This window comes from Neodiprion virginianus, chromosome 3 (genome assembly GCF_021901495.1).
Source record: "Neodiprion virginianus isolate iyNeoVirg1 chromosome 3, iyNeoVirg1.1, whole genome shotgun sequence".
NCBI lineage: Eukaryota > Metazoa > Arthropoda > Insecta > Hymenoptera > Diprionidae > Neodiprion > Neodiprion virginianus.
In genome coordinates, this window is record NC_060879.1 from 2707508 (window position 1) to 2730383 (window position 22876).

Consider the following 22876-nt stretch of genomic DNA (forward strand, 5'->3'; position numbering starts at 1 on the left):
GTTTATTAACATCATAATTTATGGTTTATAAAATAGAGTTGTTTTACGTTAGGCTGCATGCATTAATGAACCGCTTCTCCTGGTATCTGGCGAAGTGTTTGCAATATCGAATAGAGGCGATGATAAATCAACTTAAAAGAAAAAAATAAATAAACGCAGTAATGTCGTACAAGATTTGGGAATTCGTCTTGTTGCAGGAAGACGATCACGGTCAGCTGCTCAGCCAAAACAAAGTGGAAAATCTGTGCCACAGAGGACTCGTGTAAGACTCGACGGAAAGATACGATGTTTTTTTTGCAGCAAATTTTACAGTCCTTGTAATTTGACCAGACACTACAGACAGTATTGTCCTAATAATCCAAACTTTAATAGGAAAACGTATAAATGTTCACTCTGCGATTATATATCTGCATATAGTTTCAACGTGAATACACATATACGTAGAAAACACCGTGGACAAAGTGCTACGTGGATTCGCCTTGGATAAATCAGTGACTGAAAACATTTACATATACGTGTATGTAGTAAAATATATATAAAAAAAAAAAAGTTCATTAGATGTGATAAATGTTTATGTATACATGTATACGTACCATATATATATATATGTATATATACTCGTGAACCAAGTAATATCGGTGGACATAATTTTTCACATTTTAATTTCCCTTTTAAAGAATTGTATTCTGCGGTATGAAGTGCTTTAGTATTACGAAACCAGAATTAAATACAAGTATTATTTTCCTCTAGTGAATTAGTTTAGTAAAATGGCGCAAAGGTACCTCTATACTTGTTGCACTAGAAGCGTCTTGAATGCATGGTGTATTAATAAATTAGTAACTTGATATTCTTTTTTTTTTTTTTAAACATATTTATTAAGCGTACCTTTTTTCACGAATATTCCATTCGAATCAACAATTTACTTCGGGTCGTTTAGTATTAAGTCTTCATTATCTTCGGGAGGGAAAATATATGAGTTAAAAAATGTAAGGCCTTGTAAACTAGATTGAGCTCTTTTTTTTTCTCTATTATTTCAAACATAATTTTATCCAAAGAAAAATGTAGTAGTTATGTTAATAAAATTATATATCCGTATGAATGTCGCTCATTTTTATAGCCTGGTGTGAATTACTGATTCTTCGGCTTGTTTCAAATTTCATTGCATGCGAATTAATCTTGAAAAATAAAACTAAAATAACCATTTAAATTTATTCATTTCCAGATTATCAGCATCCCGGAGGACACGGACATATCTATGATGACATGAGTATGAGTCTAACAATAAATTAACTTTGAAAACTTTGAACTCTGACGATTGATTAGCACTCTTAACATGTCGAATTAGACAATTATTTTTACCGACAAATGATATTTTCTATTGTTCAATAAACACTTGTAAGAAAATTAATATGTGGTTTACGTACGAACAGAAAACTTGTACTATTCATCGCATGACTCAAGTGCCTGTTTCTTTTGATTTTCGCAATTGATCTACAATAACAAATACAGACCTAAATAAAGTTTGGTATTTGTACAATGTTTCGGATTCACCATGTTGCAGGAAGACGATTACAAGTTATTCAACGAAAACTTGGAGGAAAACCAATCCAGCTGAGTTGGTTCCGAGATCTGGAAAGTGCAAAAGAAAGATGTCCTCATTGCGACAGATTGTACACAGCAGGAAATTTAACAATGCACTGTCGAAAGTACTGTCCGAACAATCCTAACTCTGTGCGAAAAATTTACAAATGTCCCCTGTGCAATTTGGTTTCCCCGTATAGTTTCAATGTTAATAAACATATACGCGTACAGCACGGTGATCAAAATTCTAAATATGTTGTTATAAATGATCCACAGTGCAGTCAAGTTAATAATGAATAATTAAGAGACGCAGTCATAACATTGTAAGGCATCTATGTGCGGTTGTATGCTAAACTTTCATTGGATTTCATTCCAAGGAATATATTTTACATTGTATCGCATTTTTTAATTCTTATATTCCAAGAATAATTTCTAAGTATAATTGTTTCCAGTACAAGACGTTGCGTTGATTGGCTCAAACTGGGTATTAGAAGCCTTATTTTAACTTATTGTGATGACTTAGCCTGTAGAAAATACAGCGCGGAAAAGACCATCGTACCTGTTGCAACGCTTGTGCCTTGACTGTACAAAGTATTACTATAGTTCGGTTAATTTTTGTACAATAATTCAGTTTAAATTTACTCATTAATAACTTTTTTTCTGGCCACTTAGCGTTAAGCGTGAAGACAAAACAATGAAGACAAGTTGTCGGTACTTACAAAATTGGAGTTCTGTCTTTTCTTTTAATGAATCAAGATACAATTCGGAGTATATTGCTTTGTATAAATGTTACATTAATAAAATGTCATATCAATGATTTTCTCAGCCTGGTATAAATCGTTAGTTAATAAGTGGTAACTGAATTGGTTCGCATGCAGGTATATCGATGTGAAACAACTAAATTAATTGGCATGATTTATTGATTTTCAGATTACGAGGACCTCAGAGAATACAGCGATACTTATCACGATATGAGTATGGATCTAGCAATAAGTAACTCAAGTTCACTTTATCAACACTGTCGCCAAATTGACTTAAACAATGTAGTCGATGTTCGAGACAATTTGCTTTCTGGCGGGCATATCGAAACCCTACCCTCGACGACATCTGATCCATTTGCCAGCTGCTCATTGCGGGATAACTACGATAATCAGCATAGAAAATTTATCTGTCCAAAGTGTTTTCACGGCTACAAGAATCTTTCGGACATGAGAAAACACTACCGATTCCAATGTGGCCAGCGTCCTAGATTCAAGTGTCCCTACTGTTCAAAAACTTGTAAAACATCTTCCAACATGTATTCACACGTACGAGTCATCCACAAGAACCAAGAAGCGTACATCATCGATTTATACTGCGACTTTCAGAAAGAAGGGAGTGTTTCAAAATCCTGAGTGACGTCTATCACATATTTTTACCAGTTTTCAACCCAAATTTGTTATGTGACTGGTTACGCCGATTCTTAAAAAAAAAAAAAAGTTCCTCAGCAGCCGAGCGATGTTCGTGCAGCTCTTTTTGTTATTTCGTGTCCAAAAATAAATGTCATACAGATAGCTTTTCAACCAGATAAAAAAAATTTGTTGAACAAATTGACCAATAAAATTCTACAGAACCTGTATTCCAACTCTCAAAATTTGTGTTTATAGTTGAAATGTATTACATGTTAGTTTCTGTAGGGAAGTCATATCGTTGCCTGATTACTGATGTAATTGTTTCCACTGATTGCAGATGACATGAGTTTCTATAACTCAAGGTATGGACATTCACCGAGAGTTGGAATACAGGGTGCCCTTTGTCCAAGGTGCTCTAAGAGTTTCACTCACAGATCAAACATGACGAGACACTATCGATACGAATGTGGACAAAGACCGCGGTTCCAATGCCCATATTGTGAGAAATGTTATACTCAAAAGTATTATACCCGAAAACATATCAGAAAATATCATCCTAGCTGCAGACTTCAGATCAAAGTTCTCGGCGTTGAAAGACATAATTGATCGGACCAAGTAACGGTATGCAACACAATGAAATTAATCGATCTATTACAACCTTTTACGCGTACATGATAATATGAATACAAGATGAGAAATTTTTGACTGACGTGAAATTATGTGTAATTTTTTAATTTGTTCGCATTAGTATGCTACGGTGAACTTTGTATAAATGAATGTATTTACGGTAAACTATTATTAGTTATTAATATCGAGGTTGAATGAACTGTTTTGAATGTCTAGACAGATTTTGACAGTGTAACATGTACGTCGTAACATTAGTTTGTTAATAAATCAGTATTGAGTTTGACCAATAATATCACTTGTTAAATTTGCTTATTAAGGAATATTGTAATGATGATGAACTGCAACAAATTCAGGGAAATCTTTATTGAGCCAGAAATTCAAGGATTGACACAAATAGACCAGACAACGAAAAATTCCTTGGGTAACTTGAACGTTACTTCTGTTTGTTGATTTGCTCAATTCATAGTGTATTCTTTGAATTCATACTCATCATTATTATTGAGCAACGAAACATCTTTACTGACGAATTATTGTTTCGTTGTTGCAGGTGCTGTTTGTGCGACGAGACCATCCACTCAAATGTCGACAAGACAATGTCGGAGAGCTCAGCGTTACACATCTATCACCAAACGGTTTTATTGTCCAAAGTGTAATCAAGGCTATACAAAGAAAAATTACTTGACAAGGCACTTTAACTTTGAATGTGGCAAATCACCCCGTTTTCAATGCCCTTATTGCAATAGCAAAACTAAACGAGCATCGAATGTCTACATGCACATACGAACTAAACACCCTGGCCAATCCGTTTTTTGTATCGACATATGGAATGGTACCAATTCTGCCAAATTCGATTCCACGTATAGTGAAACTTCTCTTAGCGGCCACTCCCAATAACGAACGCCGCTTTGGAAAGGCCAGTGTAAAAATCTCCAGCTGCACATTTTACTCGTCAATGTTGTTCTGAATAGCGGAGAAGGTGTCCGCTATTGGGAAGTTTCACTTTAGATTATGTTTCATGTGTAAAGCCACGTATGAATCTTCTAAATCTTTTATTGCCGTTTGTTTTTTCCGTAGAATTTTCAGTGTTCTATTATTACCTGTATTTCGTACGATCAGGTAGAAATAAAATCATTTTTTTCGAGTATCCACTCAACATTATTAATTTATTTTCCATAACAATGCATAACATTTTACTTCTGGCAGTTACCTGCAGATAATAGTTATCCTCATGTTATTCTGCCACCGGTTTGTATTATACTTTCAAAAAAGCCGATTGTTGATACTTTTATTCTTCTTTTTCCAGATATTTTAGGACCTACCTTTCCCCTCGAGACGCCCTGCCATCGGATGAGGGATAAAAACGTTTCAGCCGCAGTAGCTCTGAGACACAACATATTGTTTCCTTGTCCAAAATGCACCAGTATTTTCAATAGAAAAAACAATTTACAAAAGCATTTGAAATTCGAGTGCGGACAGTCGCCACGATTCAGCTGCCCTTACTGCAACTATCTGTCAAAGAAGTCGTCTAACATTCAGGCTCACATTCGCCGAAGTCATTCTGGCTGTACCGTATATGTTGTAGATATTTATCGACCATGTGTATAATAAATTTTAAATGTATATGTACATTTTTCGTGCTCTATCAATAATTCACAATTTCGTAGTATTCAGAGCCGAGCTATCTTACAGCCTGTTGTTCATTCTTGATCGATATCGATTTAAGTTGTACATCAACCAGTGAAGAAAAAAAAAGCACCTCAATGTTACGCACCGAAAATATTCTGATCGTGGCAATGCTATCTTAGACCATTTTTATTCTCTTGGATTAAATATTATATTTCATAATTATGGAAAAGATATTACGTGTACCTGTGAAAAATAAAGATATGCCCTGTGTTTTTGCTGTTGTCACTGCACTATTCGATGATATGGTAATAAAAAGTATAAAGACAAAGTCTGTTCGACGGCCTTGCTGTACTTTTACGTCACTTCATCCTTATACTTTTACTAAATAGTCCTAACAAAATGATTTTATTCTTTTACAGATTTCAAGCGTACTGTTGACCACAATTGGCCAAGACTCTACAGACAACGTTTTGGTCAACGAAAGTCTTCGATCTCGGCACCTCGTAACAGTGGCCAATTCCCATGCCATAATTGCAGCAGTGTATTTAATCGAAAGTGCAATCTGACGACACATATACGACTGGAATGCGGGCAGTTGCCCAGATTCAATTGTCCGTATTGTATTTACCGTGCCAGACATCCGTCGAATGCTCGTGCCCATGTGCGAAGGAAACATCCGGGTCATGCGGTTTATGTTATAGACATTTATAAATCGTAAATGAAAACTGAAATGTAAGACTGGCCTACGTAAATCTTACAGAAATAATTCCGTATATAGTATTACTGGTTGCCGTGGCATAACGTCACAGGAAATCGAAAAAATTTTTATCCCTAAAAATTAAGACTGTAGTAATCATTTACTTCTTGCATTCAAAAAAAAAAAAAAGATGTACGTATGTAAACATGTATAGATGTATCAAACCACCTTACCATAATTAGGGGAAAATTATACATTCATGTCTGTATGTGTTTTGTCACTGGTTAATATTCGTTAGTTGAAATTTATTTGCTCTATAGTCCAATGATATTGAATTGTAAATAGCACCGCAAACAATAAAAGAAAACATGGAAGAAATACAACTCACTCACTCTCAACGCAAGTCGTTGCTAGCTTCTCATTGGTACGCAAATATGGAAGGATGGAAGTTGAACTGCGTTGCGGATTCTTGCCTATTCTTTATTTGCTTTATATAGATTAGTGAAAGAAATTTTTTTATCGTATACTTATATTAATTGAAATATTTTTTTATTCCAGGTCTTCACACAGCTTACTCAATCGACCAGTCGAAAATATTAATGCAACCACCAAACCAAATGTCATTTCCATGCCCAAAGTGCCCAAGCGTGTTCAACAGGAAACCGAATTTGAAGAAGCATTTGCGATATGAATGTGGTCAAGAGCCTCGTTTCATATGTCCTTACTGTAATTATCGGTCAAAGAAAACCTCGGATATTTATAAACACATTCGTAGAGTGCATAAAGACTGCAAAGTCTATCTCATTGACATTTCCAGAAATATGTATTGACATCCTATATGACCGATAAAAATTTTTAATGAAACATTTCTGTGTTTAGTCTGCTCTTCGTGAAACACAAATGTCTATACATTATTTGACAGCAATTATATAATTAGTCAATTATATTCATAATAATGAGCCTGTAATACTTATTCGATCGAACCTTTCCATCGTAATTCCCAGAATTGAACGATTCCCTGGCAGTGAGAAATTACCATATTAACATCTTTTTCCAACAAACTTCGAGTGATTTATTTGTATACTTTAATTTTTCATCAATCTTTCATCATTAACAACACTGTGTAGTAGTTGTAATTAATTGCCCCTCCTGTCAAACTGATTTATTTCATTCAAATGAAGCTTTTAATTTTTCAGATTTTCCGCCAGCTTTCGATTCAGGAAGGCTGATGTTTAAAAATGAACGAGGCCATAGAAACCTCTATCGCACAAGACATTATTGTCCTAAGTGCGGACGCAGCTACTCACGTAAAGATCATATGAATCAGCATTATAAGTACGAGTGTGACAGACCGCCAAGATACCAATGTCCGTATTGCCCGAGCCTGAGTAAACAGCCGGGGAATATGTACAAGCATGTACGCACCAAACATCCCAAGAGTGAAGTTAAACTTGTCAGATTATATTGATACAATCAAATGGTTCTAGTCCATTCTATTTATTTCAGATAAGTAATTTTTTTTTTTAATAAACTTATCATTTACAAAGTGCAATAAATACATTTATGTATTAGTTATAAGTATTATGATTTGTATTTTAAAGTCTGTATTTTAAAAGAAAAACAAAGTAGATAGACCAAAAGTAATTATAAAGTACATCAGGTTTATGGTGTATATCAGAATGTTTAGTATAACTTTGTATGGGTATTTATTTGTACAGTAATCTTAATCGCATTGTATAATATATACAATATGTATTATATCCGCACAGATGTCTTATCTCTGATTCTGACCATTAACGTGCGTCGATCAGATACTTTTTGACCAACGAGTTTCCAATATGTCTTAGTAATATCCTGGCACACATAATCAAGTCTTCGTTGGAATATATGTATTACGTAACAGAGACAACGAAAAGACGAAGAAGTGACAAATTCTTTTGTCAACGGTGAAACGATTCCAGGCTTCTGTCATTAAAACGAGTACTTATCTTCAAACCGAGTGTATTTTAAGCTTATATTCATTCAATTTGTTACAGAATCATCAACATTCAACATACTTTGGGTTCCGAGCTCACAACCGAACAAGAACCTCGAGCAAGTGTTGAAAGATGCTGAAGAGACGAATGTTAGATTCCAATGCCCAAAGTGTGAAAAGACTTATAATCGTGTTTCCAACATGAAATATCACTTCAAAAACGAATGTGGAAGAGGGCCAAGGTTTGAATGCCCTTATTGCGGCAGCCAGGCAATCAGATCGTCCACTATATATCGTCATGTGCGATTAAAACATCCGAATCATGCTATCGTTATAAGCAAGTTATACTGAGAATGAAGTTGAATTCTTGTAACCGGTGATAAGCTACATTAGGTTCATAAAGCCCGACACCGCAATGTGTAATACGGGAATTATACGATTCGTGATATCACTTACTACCAAATGTTGTCGTAATAAAGAACTTAGAAAAAGAAAAAAAAATAGCATATGTCAAAGGTATTTTGCAACAATTAGCGTAAGTACAAACAGGTGTATATGCGATGAATAGAAATTGTGCGATGATTATTTACAATTTGTTGGGTATGTACGCAGAGCAATTCAAGACAAACATAACGCAGTCATTTATAAAGGATAATATTTAATTTCTTTTATCAAATTATAAACAGAGGTTGCGCGAAGATTGTTTAATCAGTTGTCGATCCGTTTTATGGTTACTGGTATTTGTATGTATATTGGATGCATGTGTGATTTATTCTGCTTGCATGTTGTACCTATACCATTATTTGTACTTCTTCTCAGAACCGTTTGACATGAGCAAACCAGCTGACAAACGTCTTGTATTAAATATCAGCGAAATAACGTGCGAAAACAGAATGTACAAATGGAAACAGAGCGAGAGCTAATCGTACTGACTGGGGTAATGTCTTAATTTGTTTAACACTGAAACATTTTTTTTTACAGCCTTCTTACCTGGATACATTGGGTACAAAAATATTCCGATACGAAAACCTGAAAGGCAAAGACATCCCTGTCCAAATTGTGGTAAAAGTTATACGACTAAAAGCGCAATGACAGCGCACTACAGATATGAGTGTAACGGAACACAGCCCAGATTTGAATGTGCATATTGTGGAAAACTGAGCAGGAGAAAATTCAACGTTAAAGCTCACATCAAACAAGTACACCCGACACTAGCTCCTATCTTCAAAGTATTGTACTGAGTATGTCGAATTGCGCGATAAAAGTTATGACATGTTTATGTATTTTGTGAACAAATTACAAATAAATAGCTACTACTTACAATTTTCGATTACATAAGAACAAGTATTGTACGTATGCTTGCATTCATTTCTCCCGCTGAGGATTTTTGCTGCATGATGTGATTTTTAAGAAGTATTTTTTAAGTAAATCATTGACAACCTTTTCTATACATCGTTAATGTGTGACGTTATGAATCCTTGAAAATAAATATTATTTTACCTGCGTTGAGTATTTCTTTGAAAAAACATTACTTGTACGAAGTAGGTGATAACTTTGTTTGATGATATCTTAGTAGTAGATTAATAAAACTTCTAATGATAAACTCTAAATTTAAGTAGTTAGAAACTTTTCCTTTTGTTGAAAAAAAAAAAAAATAAACGAACAGAAATCAGTGCATGCAGTTTGTGACAATTGGCTTTACGCAAACCCTCATCACGTACGATACACACAAGTTCTATTACAACTAATAAGACTTAAAATTTTTCTAGGAAATATACCGGCTGGTTTTCACCATGTCAAGCACACAACTAATTCCAAGAAACAAAAAGGAAAGAACGACTTTCAATTCAATTTGAATACGGGAAAGTACCACTGTCCCATGTGCTTCAACGGCTATGGAAGACGGGATACGATGCTTGGCCATTATCGCTACGAGTGCGGGCAAGCGCCACGTTTCCAATGCCCATATTGCTCGCTGAAAAGTAAAAAAGCCTCTAATATCTATCAACACATTAGATGTCTGCATCCGAATGAACCGGTCACTGCTTCGAGATTATTTTGATACTGTACAAATGATGAAGTAAACCTCAAGAAGAAATATTTGAAGCTTACCAACGCTATGTGATTTACTTTGATTAATTATTTTTCAAGCCGCAACCAGGTAATGATTAAATGTCTTTGACCATAATCGTAAGACATGTTTCTAGTATTAATAAAACACTTTACATTTGTAACAATTATTTTTCCCTTATCCGGTGTATCCCTTGTTTTAGAATACATGTGTGTAATTGAAATAGTTTAGTTTTGCAATGACATTTTATGGGAGTATTACTTCATGATTTGAAATTTCACTCTAAGCATTGGCGAACATATTTGCGTATCTTAATCTCAAATATGCACAGTTATTGTTTCCACTTGATGGTGCGATGCAAATCATGATTTGAATATATCACTTTCCTATTATTTTGGTGAAGAAGTTTCGGGATCAGAAAGTTGGACTTGCACGAATTAGGCGTAAGAAATCTGTGTGCCATTTCAAAGTAAGAACCGCGGTAATACTATTCATCTTTCATTATTAACTAACAGACAACCCTTTATATTTCCAGATTACCGCCAACTTGTCGTGGGTAAAATACGACCATCTCTAAGGCCGTCGCGAGGTTTTTTGAAAGTCTCAACTAGCTCATTGACTAAACAGGGTTTTCCTTGCCCAAAATGTGCAAGGAATTTTCGTACTTGGAACGGAATGACCCGTCACTATAGAATAGAGTGCGTTGATTTACCAAGGTTCAAATGTCCGTATTGTGACATGTGCAGTAAATATACGCAAGCAATTTATAGACACGTACGGACCAAGCATTGTAACATGGAATTGAAGTATGTAAAACTGTATTGAGGGATCATTGGTATAATGTAGTGAAATATGAAAACGTCGTTTTTTTTTCCACGGAAAAAAAAATTTCAACGCATACCATTTAAGGAAATAAATATGTTGACCAATACTTCAGAATGATTGTGCGGCTGCTTTAAACTCAGAGAGTGAATTCCAAGTATACAGATAAATATATTGAAGTCGTACTGTATCTTGTATTGTTAAAATCAAGTTCGTCTATTCTTTCTGAATTTGAAAAGAGTTATTTGAAACATTCAATAACGTCACAGCAGTTCCACAAATATCATGCATCAGTTAACGAAGTAACATCCTACGCTGTTTCCTTCCCGTCACATCACTAATTCTTCTTATTTTACAATACCGCTTTAGCGTCTGTTGAAAAGTTTGTTTTCATGTAATATCGTTTCTACCCATTGTGTCCTTTAGATTTTTATTATTCAATGGGAGTAAATTGTTTTTGATTTTACTTATCTAGAGTACAGATTATTCGATGGAAGTAAGTCGGATCGCCAAGTTGTTTTTAATGAGTTTATTTTACTTTTTCAGTGCAGTACAGATTAGCGACATGTCATCCGACAGAAAAATCAAAGAAGCAATTCTTCTGCCCAAGATGCAACAGCGGTTTCACATTGGAATCTAATATGATGACCCATTATCGGCACTTGTGTGGTCAAGATCCAAGGTTCGGTTGTCCTTATTGTGACAAAAAGGATAAGAAAGCGTATAACATATACAGGCACATTAGTAGGTGGCATCCTGGCTTGAAAAATTACGCCAAGAAACTGCATTGAGCAGTAATGATACGTTAATGTGAAATGATTGTGTAAGATAATCTATTCAACTTAATTTATGTCACGCGTATCGATTCCATTGCAAATTTTTTTTCATGGCTAATGTAATGGACACGATATTGGTAAAATAAAACGACAGAATCAGCCCCTACCGACCGTACATAATCACAGAGTTATTAATTTATCAATTACATTACAGAAATTATTGTTTGATTTTCACTAGTTAAATCCTGACGATTCTTCACTTATATTACACATGCATTTATGATATCGATATATTTTGCTTTCCAAAGCTATTGGCTGCGTAAATATTTTTCGAAATTTAATTTGCATTGAAATTAACTTGTTGAAATTATTGCCTACAGGTCAGTCATCGTTAATTGATGCCACCTGGTGGAACGTGCTACAAACAAATATGGAACTTACTGCTACGGATGTGAAACACGCAGGAGACTCGTTAAATTCGCATCCCTATAAGATGCCGTATCATTGCCCACGCTGTAATGCCGGTTACACTTACGAAAGAACTCTAAGATCACATCTTAAACATGATTGCGGTAAACAGCCAAGATTTAAATGCCCCTACTGCAGCAAACGCGACAAATGCTCCTCAAATATATACAGACATGTTAGATTGAGACATAATGGATTGCCCATCACAATTTATAAACTCTAGTCTGAAATCATTTTTGTTATTGCGCATACTCCTTGTGTCCAGCCATCCGAATCCCACCGAACCCAACTAATGTAAAAAACTTCAAGTCTAAGTACTATGCATGTCCGTAATATTAAGTTAATAAATTGTAGGTACGCTAACAGAAATACGATGCACTTTTCACTACTGATGTTTCTCTGCGATTTATAAGTGAATTGAATCGTCTGTTTCTGGTTTGAATAAAGCTGACTTACTTGTAAAGATATTCGTGTTTACGGAATACTTGAACATTCTTTTCGACATAATGTATTTACACTGTTATTTACTTCAAATATCATTCACCGTGCCTACCCTAATGACAAACAACTCTTATCCCCACCGTCTTAGTACATTGCCAAAGACAATATTTACTTGGTTTGATTTTATTATGTCTAGACGACGATGCATCGCACCATAAGATGAATGATATTTATTTTTTTTTCAGATGTTCAAATGCCAAACAACTGGTCAAATGGAACGTCGGTTACAGCTTATATATGTCATAAGTGTGACACGGGATACAGAAGGATGTGGGATATGATAAGACACAAGTGTGGACAGATGCCTCGTTACTCGTGTCCTTATTGTCAAAAAAAAGACAACTCGTCGTCTAACGTTTACAGACATGTAAGAAGGTGGCATCCCAACTTGCCCGTGGAAGTCAGAAAATTATTTTAAACAACTTTTACAGGAGAATTTCAAATGTATTCTAAATGAATCTATGTTATCGTATGACAGGGAATAAAATTGAAATGATCAGCATTTATGCTCTATTATTTTTCGCCGCGAGAATCGATGGAGTCATTTACATCGCCAGGAATCGATGTAACATCACTTGCTATATAATATCACTCAAATCTCACTGATTTTTGTACCACTTTTGTGTTATTTGTATTCAGTATTTCTTGACTACCACACCAACTGTCCTGACGAATTGGAATATCGCATAAGAATTTAGGAATTTGTACATACTAGATTTACCTCGATTAGTATGCGACTTGAAAATTCCAGGAAGCACTAGGCCATCGCAATATTATGTAAAGTATGTACTTTGTAATTAGGTAAAAATAAAACCGAAACTTTATCTTCAGTCTACCCCGTCGTCATCCGTGAACCAATCCACTGTGTTAACTACCACCCTGTTCCTTTGGGGTATGTGCGAATTATTTATTGCCTCCTTGTAAATTCGAATATACCTAACAACTGGCTCGTTGGTGTAAATTGGCATGTGCAATCGTAAATCAGTACTAAACATTAACTTATTGAGTTGGAAATGTTACTAATATTGTATTGTTTGTGTGCGGAAGCTGGCTGGTAAAGGCGCGCTTGTGAAATTCTTCGTATTCTGTGTTATAACATAAGCACGATTAAATTTTTACTAATTTCAAATTGCACTCTTGATGCTTGCAGGTATGTCGGTAGCTGCTATTTTGTATCCAAGATACGTGCAACGAAAGAACTCCGTGCTCTCATCGCTACAGTTGAAATATGCATGTCCGCACTGTGGATTTCTTAACAAAAGAAAGGACCACATTTACAGACATATCAGAAGCCTGCATCCGAATCAGCCTGTGTGTTACGTGGATTTGACAGAGTTAATAGAAAGATTTTTTCTGTTTTTGTAGTCCTCTATAATTGATAGCCGTGATTGAAAAACTACTAACAAAATTAATTTTCGTCTGGTTTCAGGGAACCACGGGTATCTTGATTTCATGAGGCACGTCAAGTATTCTGAAATGGAAAAACATCCTTGTCCAAACTGCAGTCGTTGGTATAAGAGGCGTAGCCACATGTTACGCCACTACAGATACGAGTGCGGCGTACCTCAGAGATTCGAGTGCCCTTATTGTGGTAGCCGATTAAGACAACGGACACAAGTTTGGGCGCACATAAAAAAACTTCACCAAAATTCCACACTTTATTGTACAGATGTAATGACGAATAATGTTTTAGTACCGCAATCATTGTGTAAACAAGGTAGCATTTCCGGGGTGCAAATTACTGATAATAAAGTAATCCAATAACGCTAATTGAACAGCATAAACATGGGCAGAATACATTTTTATTTTCTCTGTATCACGAATTTCTCCTTACTCCAACGATGTCTGCTACTTTACTTTAGCAAATTCAACAGTAGGTACCTCGATACGTTAATATCATAAGAATCCTTCATTCTTCTTTCCTGTTTAATTCTCATTCTAAAGTAGTCGCTCTTCGCCTCTCAATGCATTAGATGCTAACCATATTGTCGTGAAACGACATGGAACGCAACCAATTATTCCGGATAACTAAAACCCTTTTATTTACTTTTAGATGAGGCCGGCATAATCCCAAGAACACCTGATCTAATGTTATTCGAGGACCTCGATGACAAGAGACATAGAGTTTCGACTGCATCTACCAGTGTACTTTGTCCAAAGTGTGGCGCCGGCTACAAATCTGCTCAGTCAATGCGGATGCATGTCAGATACGAATGCGGTTTGGATCCAAGATTTCAATGCCCGCATTGTGGTATAAAATCAAAGCGAAAACAAACCATCTACAAGCATATCCGAAATAAACACTCCGAGGCGGCAGTTTATTGCATTGACTTGAAAAACGTTTCAGATGGAGGGAACGAGGGAGTCTGAATGTGGCATTATTTCAAATGAATTTCATTATAATATTTTGATAATTTTTATTTTTATTAATCGATTTTGCTAATAGTAAAATATCGAATATAATTCCTACTATTTGCATCATGTACGATCTATTGGGGTGTGAATTTAATAATGATCTATTGTATGTTTGTCTTAATGCGATGTAAAATCTGCCTGGTTAAAGTAAATAAAACTCGTTTTATTTCAGACACAGAAGACACTGTACTTCTCTGCTATTGAATTTCTGATCCGACCGTTGCTTTACACTATTTGACTAATAAATTTCTTCCAACTTTGTTTCAGGGCTCCGGACTCGAGACGCAAGTATTAAATTGAAGAAACGATCGCAACACTGTCACACAGTTAAATCAAAGTTAAATCAGACCAATGAAAATATCAGATTCATGTGTCCAAAATGTAAACGCGACTTTTCCTGCAAAGGTAACAGAAACCGACACGTGAACTACGACTGTGGACATCCACCGAGATTTCAATGCCCGTATTGTAAATTACGAAGCAAGCAGACTTCGTACATTTATTGGCATGTGAGAAATAAGCATCCGGGACTAGAAGTCTACACCCTTGATTTGAAACTTTAGCAAAACTTTGGCTTGCAATTAGGTCTTAATCATGTACACACAACATGGGGATAAATAAAATTGATATATGCCATTTTTCGAACACCACTTAGCTCGAAGTGATTCGAGAAAATGTTGCACTATGTTTCGTCAACAATATATGTTATTTTTCTAATTATTAACACGAATTTCACCCCCTTTTTCGTTTTCTTCTTCTTCTTCTTTTGCTTATTCTGTCATTAATTTATAAAAGTGTTTTTCAAACTTACTTCCGGCGCTATTTATAGACAATAAATATCCCGATTGAGTTATTTTTGTTCGCGAAATTCAAAAGGTGAACCTGTTGTACTAGGTGTGAAATATTCTACTTGTCTTATTACCAGACATGTTTTTTTTTTTCATCTCCAACTGAAATAAATTTTGGAATAATTATGCAAGAATCAATACTATTGGTGTGTTTGGTTATAGGTCCAAAATTTTATTTCATACAGATTTTATTTTCAATTCAAAAAGTTTGCCGTTTATCGTTTCAAAGTCATTTCTTTTTATCCGAACTCAGAAGTGCGATGAAGATACATATTTTTTAAGTTAAAGCATTGATGATGACAAAATAGAACGTAGGAATGAACAAACAACAAGAGGAAACAAAAACTTATGAATAGTATTAATTAGTTACAATTTTTGTAGAAACAAGTAAATGTACAGCATGCTTTTGCTTATCAATTCGGTCCTAAGGCATAGCCAGTGCTTTCTTTGTGGATATTGAACAATCAATCTCATGAATTCGAATAAATTTCTTTTAGAATTTTCGTAAGTAATCTTGTTACTTGTAAACAGTTCCAAGCCCAGTAAAATCCTAACATCGTTTTCTTGTTTTTCAGAAACGCTAGTCCGTTCGATGTTGCCTAAATCCAGCGGCAGCCACCGGCAGCGTTATCCTATGGTGCCAATGGTCAAAGATCTTGCAACAATGTGGTTAGCCAAGCAGCGCATTGATTTTTCTTATCGATGCGAGGCTTGTGGAAAAGGTTACCAGCATCGAGCGACATTGTTGCGCCATACAAGACACGAATGTGGGAAAGAGCCACGTTTTAAATGCCCATACTGTGTCCACCGTACGAAACAGCGCGGAAACTTGTACCAGCATATTCGTACAAATCATCCTGGAATGAATGTCTTTTCCAGTACTATTTAATATTATTTAGCAGCATATCTCTGATTGTTTCTAATCGTAATGTGAATAATTGTGTTTGTATTTTTGTTTTTTTTTTTTTTTTTTTTTTTTTGTTTTGATTTTTCATAATTTTTTATCGTCATGTAATTTATCAAATGAATTTTAGCTGTGGTATCGGGCAATTGTAACATGTTTTGAATGGACGATGTTGTTTACAACTTCAAATAAATAATAGTTAAGAACTAATTACTCTGCACAATATTTATTAAGTCAAAATTCCACCTTAGACACACATGTACATAAATCATACCAGGTGTTATTTTCATCATCCGAATATACTATAAATGCTGCGTGTCCAAAACGTCAGTTGATCAGTTTACCGAACATGTTCTGATAATATTTTCTTCTCTTTATTTTCCAGAGGTAACAACAATGTGGAGTACGCATCATCATTTAAAACATAATAGTTCGCAACAGAATCTGGGGACACGATGGCATACTTCTGTGTCACACTCGAAATCTACCGAAAGGCTTCAGACTTGGTTGGACAGAAGACCAGGAATCTTTGAGTGTCACAAGTGTGGAAAACGGTACAAGTGGTTGAGAAATTTGAAGAACCATTTGAGAATCGAGTGTGGAAAGGATCCGAAAGAATGCTGTCCGTATTGCCCCCATCGTACTAAGTATAAAAGTAGCCTTCACAAGCACATAAGTAGAATTCATTTTACATAATATTATATGTAAGTCATCTCCGTTAGCCGTTAGACAATGGATGCTGTTGACGCAGTTACCACCTGTAAAGAGTTTGGCTTAAAACAAACAATCACTATTACGATGAATAAATTAAATCCCCAAAGTGCTGGAGATGTAGAACTGTTGTTATTCTTGTTGTTGTCGTTATTGTTACTATTATTATCTTGATATTAAATTTTATTATTAGTATAATTTTATTATAATACTATAATTGTATGTGTTCTCTCCCATAGCCATGAGACTTCACATGCGTCGTTAAGAGCACCTTATATTCGTCCTCCATTATACTCATTCTTTACAGCGAATCCGTGTAAACTTGAAACTCGTTGTTCAACAATTTATGCAAGCTGATTAGAACAATAATTTTAAATAAATCATCACATTTACATAAATCAAATAGCATCAGATTATAGTGCTGGCGATGGAAATATTTTTGACCATGTTATGAAATCACCTATTTCACCATTCATAAAAACCCTTTTTTCAGTGAAAAATAATTTTGTTCCTGACTTAGGTTGAAAAAAAAAACAGGAATAATTGAAAGAAAAAAGAAAACTAAAACGAAAACCATTGCTTCTTGACTGAAAGTGAACATCGCGTTGCATATAGTAACTACTAATGCTAATTTTTCTTTCAGATGTTAAACACACTTGTGATTTATGCGGCAGAAATTTCGCTTGGTCTTCTAGTCTACGTTTGCATCGAAAAATGGCTTGCGGAAAACCTCCTAATTTTCACTGCACACTCTGTAATTACAAATCATGCTTCAAGGGCAATTTAAAGAGACATCTTAGCTCTCAACATAGAGTAATTCTGAATTGATATTTTTTAATTTGTTTTTATTCTTCAGAATTAACGTCTTTTGAGATAAACTTTGAATGTAATTGGTGAATCTTCACGTATCTTATTTTGATCAGGGATCTATTTTGCAGATTTATTGTATGAAAATGGTGATTTTAATATACTCAATAATTTACAGTAGGCGAGACGTTGGGTTGAATATAAATACCTGAGGCAATGAAAATAGTACGTGACATTGTAAGTGCCGAATAAAAAGAATTTTTGGTATTGTTGTTAATAAAAATCTTACCCAAGTGTCAATTATTGCTTCTTACCCCAATAGACACTGATTGCGCACTGAAATACACTCCTTACACAACTCTACATATACATTGTAAACCTTTTTCTCTTAACACTATAATATATCTTGTATGTCAATTATTTAATCTTTTTCATTTTTGTATTTCTTTTTATATTACCAAGTGTAGTAGCTTGTTATGCACTGAGTGTTACGTATAATTAGAAACATGTATTCATAAATTTCAAGATTACTGATTATTGTCGAAATTGAAAGGCAAGAAAAAACCCTCGATAAAGAAGTTGCGAGTGCGCTGATTTGATTCTCTATCGAATAAATGATACATTGTGAATTTTTACAGATCCCCTGTTTCCAATAGTGAGACCAAGACTGCATGTTTGCCCACGCTGTGGACAGATGTATTCGTGGGCATCCAACTTGCGAAAGCACCTTAGAATGGGCTGTGGCATGAGCACTTGTGAAACGCACTTTTCATGCCAGTACTGCCCTTACAGATCCAGAATAGAAGCAAGTTTTTTGAAGCATTTATTTTCAGTACATAACATCAAGTAAATATAAGTGAATATATTTTTATGTATCTGATCCATGTAAATTTCTTGAGCGATAGACTTAATAACCCGGATTAACAAACAGTTCACCAATCATTGTGGGAATTTGGTTTTCGGATACCAATTTTTCCGACTATATAGTCTGTAATCGATATGCTTAATGCGTGTCATTGTATAGTTTAATATACGTCGATAATTTCCATTGTTTGACTCATAGATTAAATTATTACTATCGCGCACATACTGGAAAATACGTGTGCTTTTACTGTTTAAGAATATTTAATGTTTCCAACGCCACATAGCGTGGTCGATTTACCTTTGAAACCATCACGTTTTCCCTGAGTCGATGAGATGTTTTCCTGTAGAATCATGTGTAAATTTTCGGCATGTAAATAAAATAATCTTTTTACTCGACTTATCCCTTTATCCAATGAATCGACTAATTATTTTCATGTTCAACAGTTAACATTCCATTTATTTGTACTCTAGAAATGGCTACATCTTTATTTTCTACATCAAGTTACTATTCAAAGAATATCATTGTGTAATTTAATGTACTAGATAATTATGCTATCAACAATCATCGGTCAATATAACTAATTATTGACAAGAAACTAGCACTTTATTGTAATGTACCTGTGAACTATGTTTTCTTCTACGGTAGTTCGCATGTTGAATGTCTGGTATAGTCTACACTGGATTTCGATTATTATTCATTTTCTCAGCGTGCAATTATGGCTGTACTTACGTCATGGTAATTTGAAATAATGTTTGCAATACAATGTCATCTATAGCTTATAAATTGGCTGACCTTTATTTGTGTTTCAGGACTGCGTCAGAAGTGGAAAAACATTGGAAAAGAGAGCGTGGTGCTCAAATCGCAATATGTAGCTGAAACTGATTACACAGCTGTTTACCTTCCGGATGAATCATTTTTTGAAAATCAACAATCATCAGTGCCATTTTACAATGTAGCGTACAAGAATCAGTCACATTTAAAGAAAAAAGCCACTCATTGTAAAAACGGAAATCGTAGAACCCCCGGCAACTATTCGTGCCAACGTTGTGGCAAATCTTACAAATGGAAGAATAATTTAGTAGATCATATGAGATTGGATTGTGGAAAAGAAGCGAATATTAAATGCGAGTTTTGTAATTATCGTACAAAGTGGAGTTGGAATCTTAAGGCTCACAAAAACCGAGTTCACTTTAACAGATCTAAGAATAAATAAAACTGTTGTACATGATGAATATATTAAGATACTTGTATGCATAAAGCAATTTGACGAAACACTCTTTATTAGAGTGTTTTAAAAAAACCGACTATTTTTTTTTTTACGAAGAACATTGAAAAATCTTCCGAGTGTCCCTCAAAAATGATCTCGGTCAAATATGAGCTCTTAATATTCTCATATTTTACCGAGGTCATTTTTGAGGGACACTCGGAAGATTTTTCAATGTTCTTCGAAAAAAAAAAATTTTTTGAAACAGTCTACTCTTTATATTCCGATACTTATTTATTGCCAATATAGAGTATACATCCGCAGTATCATATGCGAAGATACTATTGGAACAAATTCATCAGTGTTCATAAAGTTAATCAGCTAACAGCGGTGAAACGAATATAAGAACAAACACTGTTTCAATCCATTTTATCAAATGTTGCAAAGTGTAAAAAAAAAAAAAAAAACAATAAATTACGTGTATATGTGCATGTTATCAATATCTGATGGATATTTTATCAAATTCATATAAAACGAATAACGAAATTCATCCAAACATCTTGGCTTACTTTACGTTATAATATTGTTCGTGCTTTTTTTTTCTTTTTAAAATGGAATAATAACGATTGTGTTTTGTGTGATACAACAGCGCTTGTAGCAAATTTTCAAAATGTAGGAGCACGAGTATTTTCATTTCTTTATGCTAATTGTTTGATTTTTTTTTTAATTTCAGATTCAAAGATGTTTGAATTTCTAAACTGTCACCGGATAACGTACCCCTGTAAAAACTGTGGCAAGGTGTACAACTATCACTCCAGTCTTGCAAGACATCTGAAGCATGAATGCGGCGTTGAACCCAAGTTTCAATGTCCTTTGTGCCCTTATAGAACAAAACACAAGTCTAGCTTAAACACTCATTTGAATGGGCGTCATTCGAAGACGATTAGTGATTATTATATGCCGGCAATGGGATTGTTCACGATAGATAAAAGCGAGATGCGGTTCAAGTGAGGTGATTCAAAATCTTTTATTTGATGTACAGAACATAGAAAACAGATAATCGCTACCGATTAAATAAAGATTGTCGTATTATAAAAGTCGTCGGTTATCGACATCATTATTATTGTTGTTGCTGTTGTTCTTGTTGTTGTTATTAATATTATTATTATTATTATCATTATTATTACACATATTACTATTATTATTGTACGACATTATATACAATCGAAGATAATGCCTAATATATATGTCTAAATATGTGTATGTAAGAGACAAAAGCGACATACGGTCGTTGTCTTGTAAAGTGCCGATGGTACATTACCAGTTATAAAGAGCAACGAGTTATTCACTTGTAAGCACGATCGCCATTAAACCCGTATAGTAATATATATATATATATAAATATATATATATATATATATATATATTTGCCAATTAATATTCACGTGCAATACATAGCTGATAGCCTCGTTTGATTATCACGTAAAACAATATGTCACTTGTAATATCAAATCCAAATTTTGGGATGATAAAAAAGAGATCTATTAACTTGCCCGATTAATTAAATACAATTAAACTTGAGTTTCAAGGCTTATCCCAATTATTTCAGCTAATGAAAGTTAAACTGTGAAGCCGTTTTCAGATCTGAGTGGCTTGTTTCTACATTTTATAGGACAGCATATATTTTTATACAGAGACTTCTGAAAAATGGAAGTAACAACTGATGCTGCTACATTTGTGTTACTCTACACATAAGATTGTTTAACATAAGCAATTATTTTGACCAGCAAAGATGTGAAATCCTTTTATTTCATCTAACATTGAATTTCTTCGATAATTCTGATAATATTTTTATGACGAAGTCGAATGCGTTTGTCATGCATTACAACATCACATGACGAAATTTATTTCTAATCACGATGCAACAATTTTCAGATTGGAGAGTCAAATATCCACCAACGATCGGGCTCTTTAGGTGCCCAAGGTGCGATCGGACCTACAAAATCAAGAGATCTCTCCGCCGGCATATGGATGTCGAATGCGGACAGGCTCCCAAGCACAAGTGCCCCTATTGTCCTCATATCAGCAAATACAAATCGAGTATAGCGAAGCACGTTTTACACATACACCCTAATTTACCTCGTCTGTAGATAAAGTCTTGGTAATACTCGGGAAAAAAAATCCATGTCTGACCATATATACTTAGATTTGAGTATATATGAAGAAGAATGAAATTTTTTTTACCGATGTATAATTCATGTAAGATCATAGGTATATGGTTATATACATTCAGAATAGATGAAAAAAAATTTAAAAAAAAAAAAAAAATTTGTCCATGTACAATTCATAAAAGGTCATATATGAAGAAGAATTGATATTTTTATCGATGTACAATTAATATGAGATTGAATATAGTCGTATATGTTCAGACATGAACTTTTATGATTATATTTAAGTACACATAGACTAAAGTGTAAACTGCTGTCACCAATTTACTTATATCGAGTATAGGATATTATATAAAGCTGAATGAAATTAAAAAAAAAACTAACCAGATATCTGGTTATACAATATTAAGTTTTAAATT

The 22876-nt window shown here is 34.4% G+C and overlaps 1 protein-coding gene across 40 annotated transcripts in view; it reads left to right on the forward strand.

Moving 5' to 3' along the window:
* Nucleotides 1-22876, forward strand: part of LOC124300357 (longitudinals lacking protein) — a 101964-nt gene that overhangs the window by 31841 nt on the left and 47247 nt on the right. The window contains exons 7-9 of one of the 40 annotated variants that reach the window (XM_046754370.1): nucleotides 1223-1267; nucleotides 1562-1706; nucleotides 2512-2661. The exons of 22 other annotated variants lie outside the window; for them this stretch is intronic. In XM_046754370.1, the coding sequence (XP_046610326.1) occupies nucleotides 1223-1267; nucleotides 1562-1706; nucleotides 2512-2578 (257 nt within the window). In that variant the 3' untranslated portion in view covers nucleotides 2579-2661. Of the gene's footprint in view, nucleotides 1-197; nucleotides 537-1222; nucleotides 1268-1561; nucleotides 2306-2511; nucleotides 2662-4902; nucleotides 5421-5644; nucleotides 6096-10503; nucleotides 10775-11336; nucleotides 11517-11946; nucleotides 12139-12720; nucleotides 13308-13685; nucleotides 13870-13964; nucleotides 14320-14588; nucleotides 14787-15217; nucleotides 15565-16373; nucleotides 16731-17087; nucleotides 17545-19894; nucleotides 20314-21022; nucleotides 21810-22876 lie in introns of those variants that run through there. 17 more of the 40 variants (XM_046754339.1, XM_046754340.1, XM_046754348.1 and 14 more) reach the window with 17 other exon arrangements.